At 42.7% G+C, this 12,854-nt stretch overlaps 1 protein-coding gene across 6 annotated transcripts in view; it reads left to right on the top strand.

Annotated features, from left to right (window-relative positions):
- Positions 1-5,670, top strand: part of PPP2R3A (protein phosphatase 2 regulatory subunit B''alpha) — a 203,201-nt gene extending 197,531 nt beyond the window's left edge. For all 6 annotated transcript variants that reach the window (XM_088473842.1, XM_088473841.1, XM_088473843.1 and 3 more), the window contains 3 exons: positions 1,716-1,834; positions 2,078-2,184; positions 2,746-5,670. In XM_088473842.1, the coding sequence (XP_088329968.1) occupies positions 1,716-1,834; positions 2,078-2,184; positions 2,746-2,842 (323 nt within the window). In that variant the 3' untranslated portion in view covers positions 2,843-5,670. The remainder of the gene's footprint in view (positions 1-1,715; positions 1,835-2,077; positions 2,185-2,745) is intronic.
- Positions 5,671-12,854: the final 7,184 nt, after the last annotated feature.

Consider the following 12,854-nt stretch of genomic DNA (forward strand, 5'->3'; position numbering starts at 1 on the left):
TGTAAGGATTTTTTATATAAACAATAACTTGAAAAATGTACTACAGGTTGAGTCTCCCATATCGAAAATGCTTGGGACCAGGGGCATTTTGGATATCGGAATATTCCGTATTTTGGAATATTTGCATAAAATAATTAAATATCTTGGGAATGGGACCCAAATATACACACAGAATGCATTTATGTTTTATATACACCTTATACACACAGCCTGCAGGTCATTTTATACTATATTTTCAATAATTTTGGGCATCAAAAAAAGTTTGTGTACATGCATGAAATTCATTTGTTTCATATACACCTTATACACACAGCCTGAAGGTTATTTTATACTATATTTTTAACAATTTGTGCTTTAAACTAAGTTTGTGTACATTGAACCATCAGAAAACAAAGGTTTCACTTTCTCAGTCATGCTAAAAATATTCCGTATTTCGGAATATTCCATATTTCGGAATATTTGGATATGGGAGACTCAACCTGTATTTGTAGTGGCTATACAGGGAGATAGTAAGCCGCCCCCTTGTGGTCACACTGCTATCCTGATGCCTGATCTACTGCTGACCTTGTTATGTAGAAGCAAGGTGTAGGTATTCAATATGCTCTTCACAGAGACCCTGGAGGTAAAAGATGTGCACTGTGTCCTGGGTAGTATAAAACATGCACTGTGACCCGGAAAGTATAAGGCATGCACTGTGACCCGGAAAGTATAAGGCATGCACTGTGACCCGGAAAGTATAAGGCATGCACTGTGACCCGGAAAGTATAAGGCATGCACTGTGACCCGGAAAGTATAAGGCATGCACTGTGACCCGGAAAGTATAAGGCATGCACTGTGACCCGGAAAGTATAAGGCATGCACTGTGACCCGGAAAGTATAAGGCATGCACTGTGACCCGGAAAGTATAAGGCATGCACTGTGACCCGGAAAGTATAAGGCATGCACTGTGACCCGGAAAGTATAAGGCATGCACTGTGACCCGGAAAGTATAAGGCATGCACTGTGACCCGGAAAGTATAAGGCATGCACTGTGACCCGGAAAGTATAAGGCATGCACTGTGACCCGGAAAGTATAAGACATGCACTGTGACCCGGAAAGTATAAGACATGCACTATGGAGCATATATAATTTGTAGTTCAAGCTGCATTTACACCCTTTTTTTAGGGAGCATAGCAAACACAAATTCAAATAATGAGGATTCAGCAATGTGTCTGTATGTGTGTACCATAAATACACAGGACTAGAGACCCTTACACCAAGAAAAACAATGGGCTGCAGGTAGCTAGGTTAACCACATGTTGAGCGCAGATAAACATTATTCCTCTCCATGGCATACGTATCCTACATACTGACTGAAGATCAGGGCGCACATGTACACAGAATGTTCCTCAGGGAGTATGAAGGTCCTTCTTACCATACAGATCATTCCTCTCTGCTATAACCAGTGTTACAGCTGTGTGCATGGTACTATGAATGCAGTGATATGCACCACATGGGATATGTATGAGGTAATGGTGTCACTAGAAAGTAATGCAAATGACTGTCACTGGTGTAATGTAGAGCATGTAAACAATTATAACATTAGGGAGTACGAGCACAAGTCCTGAAATCCACATTACACGGAGAGAGTGCTCAGAGAATGAGCTGCCTGCTATCAGGTCATTGCTAGGTAATGCTCATACTACGTGACTGACCATTGTGCCTTCACCTTCAGGTCGGATAACATTGCGAGACCTGAAACAATGTCGAATGGCTCATATATTTTATGACACCTGCTTTAACCTTGAGAAGTATCTGGACCATGAACAGAGAGATCCCTTTGCAGTGCAGAAGGTAACAGCAGCTTGGTGTTCTCTTATGAATGTGACAGTGGAATCCACCCTTCCCCATACTTTACTAGCAGCTTAATAAAACTTCACGTCCTCTTTCAATAATCCTAATATGAGAAATAAGCCGCCTCTTGTATCAGATAGTGATTGTTTACTATTAGCTAAGTACTGGTACGGTAAAAAATAAATCTAGTTGTACCAGTTACATAATAGATAACACCATAATGGCCCTGTGATCTCTCTGCAGGACGTTGACAGTGAGACACCAGAACCATCAGACTGGGACAGATATGCAGCTGAAGAATATGAGATCCTGGTTGCTGAGGAATCCGCCACAGAACATTTACAAGAAGGGTGAGTCCCTGACACTGATACTTCTGGAGCCATTATAAGAATCATGGACCGAACTTCAAATAGACCTCTTCTGTGTCCACTTGGGGCTGCGAGCTGAATGGTGCGCCGGCAGCTGATAGTGCCCGACAGGAGAAACCACTGAATAGCTCCTGTCAGGTGCGTACAGGGGCGCAACAATTGAATACCGCCCCTAGTGTTCCAGGTAGGCTGTTTTAGCAAGTTGCCTCACCCTGCCTGCTGAAACAGCCTGCCGGGTGCCATCCCAACCCACGTGCCGCTGGTAGGGGTTGCGGGGCTGCATTCACCGCGTTTACAGTAAGGTAAGCTTGGGGGCAGCCCAGCATGTCCGTAAGTGCTGGGCATACCCCTAAGAGTGATGAAAAGAGGGTGTGTCTTAATGATACGCCCCTTTACGTGTGACCACACCCCATGTGATCATGCCCCTATTTTGGCGCACGCACATGACTGCCCTTATTACGGTTCCTAGAATGAACACTATTACCGTTCTATCCAATATAAATAAATTCCCTAAACAAATATAATATTTTCTGCTATTTCCAGGTCTTTTGAAGATGACTACGAAGGAGATGAAATAATCTTTGCTCCAGAAATAAACAAGAAGATGGATAAATTGGTGATCTCAGACCTCACGGCATGAGGGTGACGGCACATCCTCCGCTGGACAATCACACTGACCAGTATTTATGGACTGAACCCTGGTCACAAGGAGACTTTTCAGGGGAAATAATATATAAATATATTTTTTATGATTATTTTGTGAAAAGAATTGCTTTGTTTTGTAAAACGCTGACATGACACGAGTTCTGCTTTTATCTACTCCTATGTGTGTGTGTGGGGGGGGGTGCACAACTTAGCCGGCAAGAGAACAAAAGCCATTTATGTGCAATATGTCTTATACTGTGCAGAGAGACAAATATCCTGCTATTAGTTACTATATATCTGTACAGCTGCTATGGAGATATATCTGTACAGCTGCCACGGAGATATATCTGTACAGCTGCCACGGAGATATATCTGTACAGCTGCCACGGAGATATATCTGTACAGCTGCCACGGAGATATATCTGTACAGCCGCCACGGAGATATATCTGTACAGCTGCCACGGAGATATATCTGTACAGCTGCCACGGAGATATATCTGTACAGCCGCCACGGAGATATATCTGTACAGCCGCCACAGAGATTTTGATCATCAACTGCCAAAAATACACAGACAGAACCATAGTTCAACTGTCAGCAAATTGAGTTTCCTCATAATATAAATGATATACTTTTATTTGGGGAGGGGGGGGAATTCAAATATTTATATTTATTATTCAAAAGTTTAATTACTCCCTACGTGTATAATTCTCAATTATTTTTACATTCTGTATATATGTACAAAACATGAATCTATCTTGTAAAAAAAAAAAAAAAAAAGATGACAGGCATTATTGATGATTGCCAAGGCTGGCGGAGCATTCTGGGACAAGTATTTAAGAGCTGAAGAGTAATTGGCTGGGTCTCCTTATTAAGCTGATAGGCCCGTATTAATGTGGCTTATTTTAAATTGATGAAAGGAGGGGGGGTGGTATTCATACATTTAAAAGACAGACTTTATAATGTATGTGGGCTTACATCAGTCATACAATAACTGCTTTATCATTTTATTATGTGTATTCTGTGCAGTCATAATGATGTATATTTACAGACTGCGATGAGAATTGTAGGCAGACGTTAGCTCTGATTGTGCGTAGATGTGACATGCGGATCACCGGTAAAGTCTGCTGCAAACTCCACTCACTTTTCACACATTAATAAACATCGCTTTCTATAATGTTACCTCCACATTTAGGGGCTTATTCATTCACTACTGGGCTCATTACACATGCGGAAATACTCGTTTCTGCATGTTTTACGTAACTGGCCCATTCATTATTAGGGGCCCGACAGAGCCGCTTAATATTCAAATATTCAGCAAACAAAAAGTTTTCTGTGGTAGGGAAGTCGGGGGTAGCGAGGATGATTTGAGTGGATACCTCTGCCTCCCCCCTGCAGTGAGCGACCTCAGGCCACACATGCGCTCTGGGAAGGCACCAGTACGTATCACTGCTACTAAAGTACGCAGTGTCACTCTCCCCACATCGGTGCTTCTACTAAAGTACGCAGTGTCACTCTCCGCGCATCGGAGCTGCTACTAAAGTATGCAGTGTCACTCTCCGCGCATCGGTGCTGCTACTAAAGTACGCAGTGTCACTCTCCCCACATCGGTGCTTCTACTAAAGTACGCAGTGTCACTCTCCCCACATCGGAGCTGCTACTAAAGTACGCAGTGTCACTCTCCCCACATCGGTGCTGCTACTAAAGTACGCAGTGTCACTCTCCCCACATCGGAGCTACTACTAAAGTACGCAGTGCCACGCTCCCCGCATCGGAGCTACTACTAAAGTATGCAGTGTCACGCTCCCCGCATCGGAGCTGCTACTAAAGTACGCAGTGTCACTCTCCCCGCATCGGGGCAATGAATTGCTCCAATAATTTAGTGTGCACCACCGGAACTCGCGGAAAGTTGAATACTTAAGGCTTACTATGTCTTCATATTACTGTTTTTTTGGTAAAACACAACACATGGAAAATGTGTTCCAAGCGCGTTACTACACCATGCAGTAGTGATTACCCACCTTCCCAGTGGGGTAATTACCTTTGTCCCATGTGCTGATGAATGCCACTGGTAAATGCACATGCAGAACACCCACAGAGGTGCGGGTGCCCTTTTCCATTTTTCCATGCACTTGGAAACCTTCATATCTCCTACAATTGTCACTTTTACAATCACGTTAACTGGTCAGAAGACTTGTCATGTGCCTATAAAAGGTTTGTCTTCTAGATAACCACAGACTATAACTAGAAGAAGACAGCAATGCAGCTCACACAGTAGTGATACAGCAGCTGTGTCATGCACAAACACAGAGCATGCATCACCTCTATGCATAGAGTTAGAAAGTACAAATTATTGCCACTGTAAGCTCCCTTTACATTGAGTAGTCTGAAAAAAAGAATTAAAATCATATCTCCAATATGGATGGCTGCAGTCATAGGCTGCTGTTCAGTGTAACTCTGCAGTAGAGAACGTATTGCTTTTAACGTTCCCAATTTCAGGTCACTCACCATACATAGAGATTGCAGAGGGCACTATAGTGTGTCCCATAATGCTCAGCCACTCAGGGATTTCCCTGTGTCATCGGGAGAATACTGCCTCCTCGGGGTTAAGGCACATCTTGCCAGCTCTGACCTGAGAACCTCTCACTACGTGTCTGCCTTATCTGCTATTTCCCCTGTTTTTTATCCATTTCTGACTTTTTGTGTCTTTTCAAGGTTTCCTAGCATGTGCCTTCACTCTTTGTGGTCAAGTCTATAAATGCAGAGTTTTACTTTTGTAAGTAGTGTATATATTAAAAAAAAAAAAAGAGTGGAACCAAAATGAATACGATTGTGCTGTATATTTATAATAAACATTGCATAGTCTGTCAGTGAGGGACAGGGTTACCGCAATTACATGATGGGTAATGGTGCATTCCCACGTAAGAGCAATGCAGAGACAGGTTATATAATCCGTGTCCCCATGTGATATCCTCTAATGTAAATTATACATGGGTGGATGCCTACTTTATAAAATTAAAAAGGAAAGGTGTACACTATGTAGACAAAAGTGATTGGGCACTCCTGCTCAAGCAAAATGCATACCATTCATACCATTGTACATGAGTTACAAATGGCCACTAATGTGCGTTTTTTAAATGAACACTTTGTAGGGAGAGCCCATGCACTTGCATCTCTATGGAAACAACTAATGTTTTTATCAGGAAGACAATACCACCTGTCATGTGTGCAGGGTGACGCTGGACTGGTATACAGTAAATTCGGTAACCTTGATTGGACTGCCCAGCTCAGAGTCCAGATCTTAACCCCACTGAGAACCTCTGGGACGAATTGGAGTGTCTGGTGCATTCTAGACAGACAGTAATCACTGCACGTAGTGGACCTATACAGAACTGATCTGTGTGCTGTCAGTGTCCAATCACTTTTGTCTACATAGTGTATTTTACATGAACACAATAAAAAGTGATCATAAATACAAACAAAAATATTTTGGACAGACTAAATTAATTTTAATAAGTCGTGTTCTTGCCATTATGTCCCAATGGTGGTGTTAGAATGCAGAGGATTTCCTGGGAGAATTTCATCCCCTCAGATTGCAGTGCTTGCCTGGTTAGCACTGACAGGTGTTGGATAATTTCAATTATGCAGTGCTGTTAATGCTTTTGTTAGTCCGTGCATTTTTGCATCTGGTAATAGCATTTAGTAAATCAGTGGGTAACGTCTCTGATATGACCCTATGTTGCACTGCACCCTTACTTACCCTCTTGTGTAACTCTTACCGTCTCAGGGTCTGTGGCCTGGAGCTGGCATCTTTCATATCCTATGTGTACTCTGTGTATAAAAGTAAAGGAGATGCACAAACACAATGGGCAGTGCCCTGTACCAGCCAACTAGATTTACCAGGATACATCGCAGTCTCACACCTCTGTAAAAATTAGTTTTATGTTGTATATTTTTCTATAGTCCTGGAAAGGCTGATCATGGATTAATCGGTATATACATTTTAGCAGTCCTATGTTTTGGATGACAATTCCCCCTGGTTTCCAACAATTCTACAAATGGTATAAACGTTGTGAATGTGACAGGGAGGAGACCCTGCGCTGACATTCTACCACTGGGACTCGCAGCAACCTGCACTATAGGTACAGTTATTGCTGTGACCACCTTCCCCACACTCCCTGCTAAGTGAGAACTGCTTTATACCCTCTGTACTTTGTCCAGATCTACAGTAAGTTACATCTCACTTTGTATTATTTCTAACCGTCTTGGGCTAGTGTTCTGTTTTCTCATGGTTTACCGCCAAGTACATAATGTCTATGCTTCAGATCCTCTCTGACTGATTTTATCAGAGGCGGGGGAGGGAGGATTTGTGTTTCCCCATGGCCTTGTACACCCAGAGAAGCCATGAGGTACAGGGTGTACTGTGTGTTTGCTTTTGGGTCTGCTTTATCAGTCTCAGCTTCCTGCTATAATGTGTGGGGGGGGGAGCAGGGGAGCTGGAGCAGGGGAGAGTATAGAGTATTTAATGCTCCCCCCTGCTCACACCTCTGTGACCTCCGCCACTACCATCCCTCTTTTTTTCTTTCTAAAAAAAAAACAACTCCTCATTCTTTAGTGCAGGAGGGTTGTTGTGCTAGACATTGCATAGATGTAACTGGTTGTGGAGACTTAGGAGTGAGCTGTCAGCTATCCATTGTCATGCACTTCACTATCTGGTTTGGTCAGAGAATGGGTAAGTCCGAGGCAAACTGTGATCCTCCAATCTAACAAACATTTTGAACTCTAATAAATGGGCCATTTTTTTATTTATTTTTTTCATTTAAAACTCAATGGAAGAGAGATCAATAAACTGGTATTTTACTTCAAATTACATCCATTCTACAGCCTCTGCTGCTACTCACCAGGAGCTGCCATGATATAGCTGGAGACGCACAGATGTGTTACTGTGCATACCAGATACTATGGGGTATACTGTATTTACTAAAGAGTGATTCAAAATCAATCAACATAGAAAATGTGCGATTTAGCCCTAGAAGCACGTGATTGAACAGACAGTTTTTGTTTAAGGATTAGTAAATGTGTGGTTTAGCCCCAGAAATACAACATTGATCATTGATTTTAAATCGTTCAAAATCAACCTTTAGTAAATATACTTCTTCATGCACACAAGTGCTAATAGAAGTGCTAATATGCTAATAGAAAGGAGCGCTGGTGATATCTATTCCATTCTTTTGTGCTGTGATTATCGGGGACATCTGTATAGGGGATTGACACACTGAGCAGCCCTTACTTTGCGCACTGTGTTATTTACCATTTTTTGGGGGATACTTTAGTAAATATACCCCTAAGAGTATTGTGTCCTAATAGTGATGCTTTGGGACTTGGAGACAGCGGGCACTCTTACATTACGGTGCCATCTTTTGTTCAGTCCACCCCCCATTTACTGTTTTCGTGTTTAGGGCCCACTCACATATGCACCAGGAAAAATGGGTATAAACAAGAAAACCAATGTGCTTCCTTTCTGCTTATATAATACATTGGCAACAAACACCACCTGGTTTTCAGTAGTAAAAACTTTTAAAAGCAGAATTCATTTTAGAGGCAATTGTAGGAACATCTACATTGTCCAGTTTAAAAAGCCCATGAAAAGTGCATTAAATGAGTTACAAAGAAAATGAATTGGATAGATGTCATCTTGCTACACAAACTCTTTCATTGTGATTCCAGGTTGAGTTGCAAACGCACTAATGACCAAGTCTAAGCTAGCCCCTGTCAGCAGGTCTTATAGACCACAATGCAAGCCAGGGCCTCCTTCCCACTTACATTAACCATCTGACATTCAAAATCTCATTAACTAAAACAAGATTTGCTGTGTTGAAGTTTTATTTAAGTAGATATAAGGTCCATAAACTCTCCAGCACAGCACAACGTTGACTGCTACAACTATGTTCAGCCAGTTATGGTATTATCCACAACACACACATCTTGTCTGTACAGATTAATGTCTCTCATTTGGAATTTCTATTCATATTGTTTTAGCGTGCCCGATCTCCCATCTAAAGTGACGGGAGATTGCTGGGCACTATTCAATTGATGCCAATTATCGTGCTGAACGCGCCCATAGAGGTCAGGTTTAGCCGTATAAAACAGCTAAACCCGACCAAAGTGCTGGGCGCGATCCTGAAAAGTACAGTTTGGGCGCCCAAACTGGTCACTTTTTGCATATGTCAGCTCGCCGCCCCCAGGGGGTGCGAGCTGAAATTCCACCAGCTGTTTGCGCCCAGCAGGAGCAACAATTGAAAAGCTCTGCCAGGCGCGAGGGGGGGGGGAGCGGGTCAGCTGCCAGCGAAAAAATTTGTGAATTGCACCCAATGTGCTTATTTTATTAAACTGGGCACAATTACACCAACTTGTGTTCTTTTGTTTAGCACTTCAAATCAGGAACACTCCCCGGGGGATTCCACAATGGGAGAGTGTGTTATTCTGCCCTATTCCCTTCATGTAACATTATGCTGGTGATGAACGATCGGTTTGCCCTGAGTTACGATGTAGATTTAAATTATTACTTTCAGCTACTGAGCCAGTGTTATTTAATAAGATGTCTAATGCTGCAGTGTACTCTTATGACTGTATGAGAGGAGTTTTAGCTGTAAATAGCTGGTTGCCAAGTGATAAGTGCCAACGTCATAATCATTTCACCTTGTTTTCTATTTGCTATGGTTGGATGATCACTAGGTAAACATGCTTGGGTAACACAAGGTTTCCTTATAATGCAATTTCAGCAGGGACAGAAAAGCCATGGGTCGGATGTAAGCCCAGGGCAGCCATTCAGGGCTTGTTCACATCTATATTGGTTTCTGCACTTTTCATGTTAATACATGTAAAGCACATTCAAAACAAGACTTTGTAGTGCTGCACCCACCATGTAATGCGTGTTTCAATTTTAGGATGCAGTGTGCTCATTTGACTCTCTTGGCAGAAGCATGTTAAACACACATGACTAAAATGTATGTTTTAATGCAGTTTTACCAGCACACATGTGAACAAGCACTGAATGTATTGCTCTCCCCTTCAAGTGGAGCTGGTATTTATAAAATCATGTTATATTATTGATCTGTGCACCTAAACTATACCTAATGTAAATATGGCCGCCAATGTCTGAATTAGGATGGTGTGTGCTTCCTGCAGTTACTGTTACGTATCCGTGTACATTTATCGCGTGAAGGGTGCTTTTTGGTTGTATGTTTGAAGGGATTGTGTTTGTGTGACATCCTTTGCCATCTTTCATTGTGAGGCAAGGGAGTGAAAGGCCAAAAATACAAATAAAACCATCCGTTATTGCCATGTCTAATTTGTTTTTCAGTTTTATTTTTATTATTATATTGGTCTGTTTGACTGGTCTAGTGGGCACCAAAGATGTCACTGCTTCCACTGAGGTGACAAGTGCACTTTATGCACAGTGTAGGAGGTGCCATTATCTGCATATGAAATGTTCTAAGAGGTATATACTCTGTCCGTGTGACCTCTGAGAGGTATATACTCTGTCCGTGTGGCCTGTGAGAGGTATATACTCTGTCCGTGTGGCCTGTGAGAGGTATATACTCTGTCCGTGTGGCCTGTGAGAGGTATATACTCTGTCCGTGTGACCTCTGAGATAGTGCTGATGAACCATGAACTAATGCAGAATTTCTCAAATCCGGGCTTCACAGATTTTGGTCTATGGAAAAAGGAAATTAAATCATTACTGACCCAGCCAAGTAGACTAAAGCAGGGTACACGCTATACAATTATCGGGCCAATCAGCAGCTAATCGTATAATGTGTATGCAGGAATGTTAGCTGGCTTCAAAGGCTCCTGCAGACTGTCAGATCGGGAGGTTTGCAGTTTATGTGGTGTACACCCAACCTCCGATCCCGTTCAAGAGATCAACCAAAAGTACACATTGAGCGAGGAATTGCTGTGTGTATGGGTGCGTACTGATCCAATAATCCATCAGATCAGAGCGTTTATCGGATCAGCGGCATCTGTCACATAGTGTGTACCTAGCTTTAGTCACCTGTGCATGATTAAAGAAATTCTGAAAATATGAGCTGTTGGGATGCACAAGGACCATATTTGAGATTCACCAACTCTGCCATTACATTCCATGTTTTAAGGATATCCATGTTTGGGCTTTAAAGCAGTGGCCAGATATATTGACACCACCTACTATATCTCAATTTGATTCTATGGCCCGTATTCAATTAGCCACGAAAAGTCTGAATCCTTGAAAAAGTATCGCCGATTGCAACTTTTCGCCTGCTAGAAAAGTATCGCCGTATTCAATTGCATCCGCTTTTCGCGAACGCGAAAATGCAATGTAATAGGTGAAAAAGATTTGCCTCTGAATAGGTGGAGAAAAGTGCACAATTTTTGTTTGGGGTGCAAAGATGGGGAAACCCTTGGGACAGCCTCCCAAAGGACAACTGTGCCAAAAAAATCCTAAAACCTTAAGAACACTCCAAAAAAGTACTTTAAATTTGAGGGCGAAAAAGTGCAACGTGAGGGGGTCAAGCTAGCAAACTAGCGAAATAAGGTACTGGGGGTGCACTAAGAAGGGGTCAAATATTTTGGGGATTGCAGGTGCATTTCTTGGGTTGCAAACTCACTTTACAGACATTAAAACATGCTTGCAACCATTTTCAGGTACCCCAAATTTGACAGGACTACTTATTTTATCCAAAGAATACTGCTTTATGCTATTCTTCACCACTTGTGCAAGTACGCAAATTAGTGGCAATTGTGCGAACTTAAGTACCCCAAATAGTATTATTAGGGCTAATCGGGCACTACTACATTGATCCCCAATGTTTATGCATCTTTTAGAGGGTTTCAGGCTGATTTCCCCGATTCTCACACCACTTTTCGCCTGTTCTGACTTCGCGTGTCTCCATTTTCGCGTCTTTTGGAATTGAATAGGGCGAATCGCAGTTACATGCGCGATAAGTTTCCGCATCTAAAATACGCGATGTAGGTGAAAAGTGTGGCATGCAAAACTTTATCGCCTATGCAAAACTAATTGAATACGGGCCTATATATTAATTTAGTAGAACTGTGTCAGCTACTTTTGTCAACTAGCTGAAGTACCCAGCATTTCCCGGGTTTAAATCTTCAAGTTATTAAGTTTTATTATGTGATGTCGTCTGTCCATCCAGTGGAAGGCCCAGAACAGGTCTCCCGGCACATTTTGCCTGAAGAGCTGACCAAGACCCCAACCACTTCATTAGACATCCCAGGCCAACTGCCACACCTCCCAGGCCAACTGCCACACCTCTGACGTTTTCATCCAAATCCATAGAGTGGAAGGCCCAGAACAGGCTCCCTGGGTAAAACTTCTGCCCAGCGTACACCAACAGGAGGACCGAATGGGACCCATACCATCCACCCCCCTGCCATCTAACACAACCTCTTCTCACATTTGTAGTGTAAATTGTCAGCTGATGGGGACAATTTATATGCAATCCAATGCTATGTTCCAAGATGTGCCGGAAAGTTACATTTTGCCTAATTTTTTAGATTCAACTTGACGCACAAAGCTGACCCTGTACCCCAGACCCTCTGGTTCTGATGTATTTAGCCCAAATTGTCTGAGATTTCAGAGCACATACTTATATTTGCCCTCACTTCCCACAGTTCAGATATTTTTCATGGTAGAGGTGAAGTATGCAGAGCACGGCCTCCGCCTATTACTACTACTAAAGGGAGAGTTAGGGTTTGGGGAAGAGAGGAGGGGTGTTATGGGTTAGAGAATGGAGGAGAATACTGACTGGAATGCAGAGCCGTAACTAGACTTTTTGGTGCCCTGTGCCAGAAAGCATTGGCTCCACCCCCCCCCCATATATTTTTCAAATAGGGACATAAGAAACGCACCCAAAAAACGGCCATGGTCTAATGGGGAAGGGCCAGGGAAGAGATAGGGGAGGCCAGGAGATGCTGGGGATAAAAGAAGAGGAAGCTACAAGTGAGAATG

Source organism: Taudactylus pleione, unplaced genomic scaffold, assembly GCF_031769625.1.
Source record: "Taudactylus pleione unplaced genomic scaffold, aTauple2 ptg000142l, whole genome shotgun sequence".
NCBI classification, from domain to species: Eukaryota; Metazoa; Chordata; class Amphibia; order Anura; family Myobatrachidae; genus Taudactylus; species Taudactylus pleione.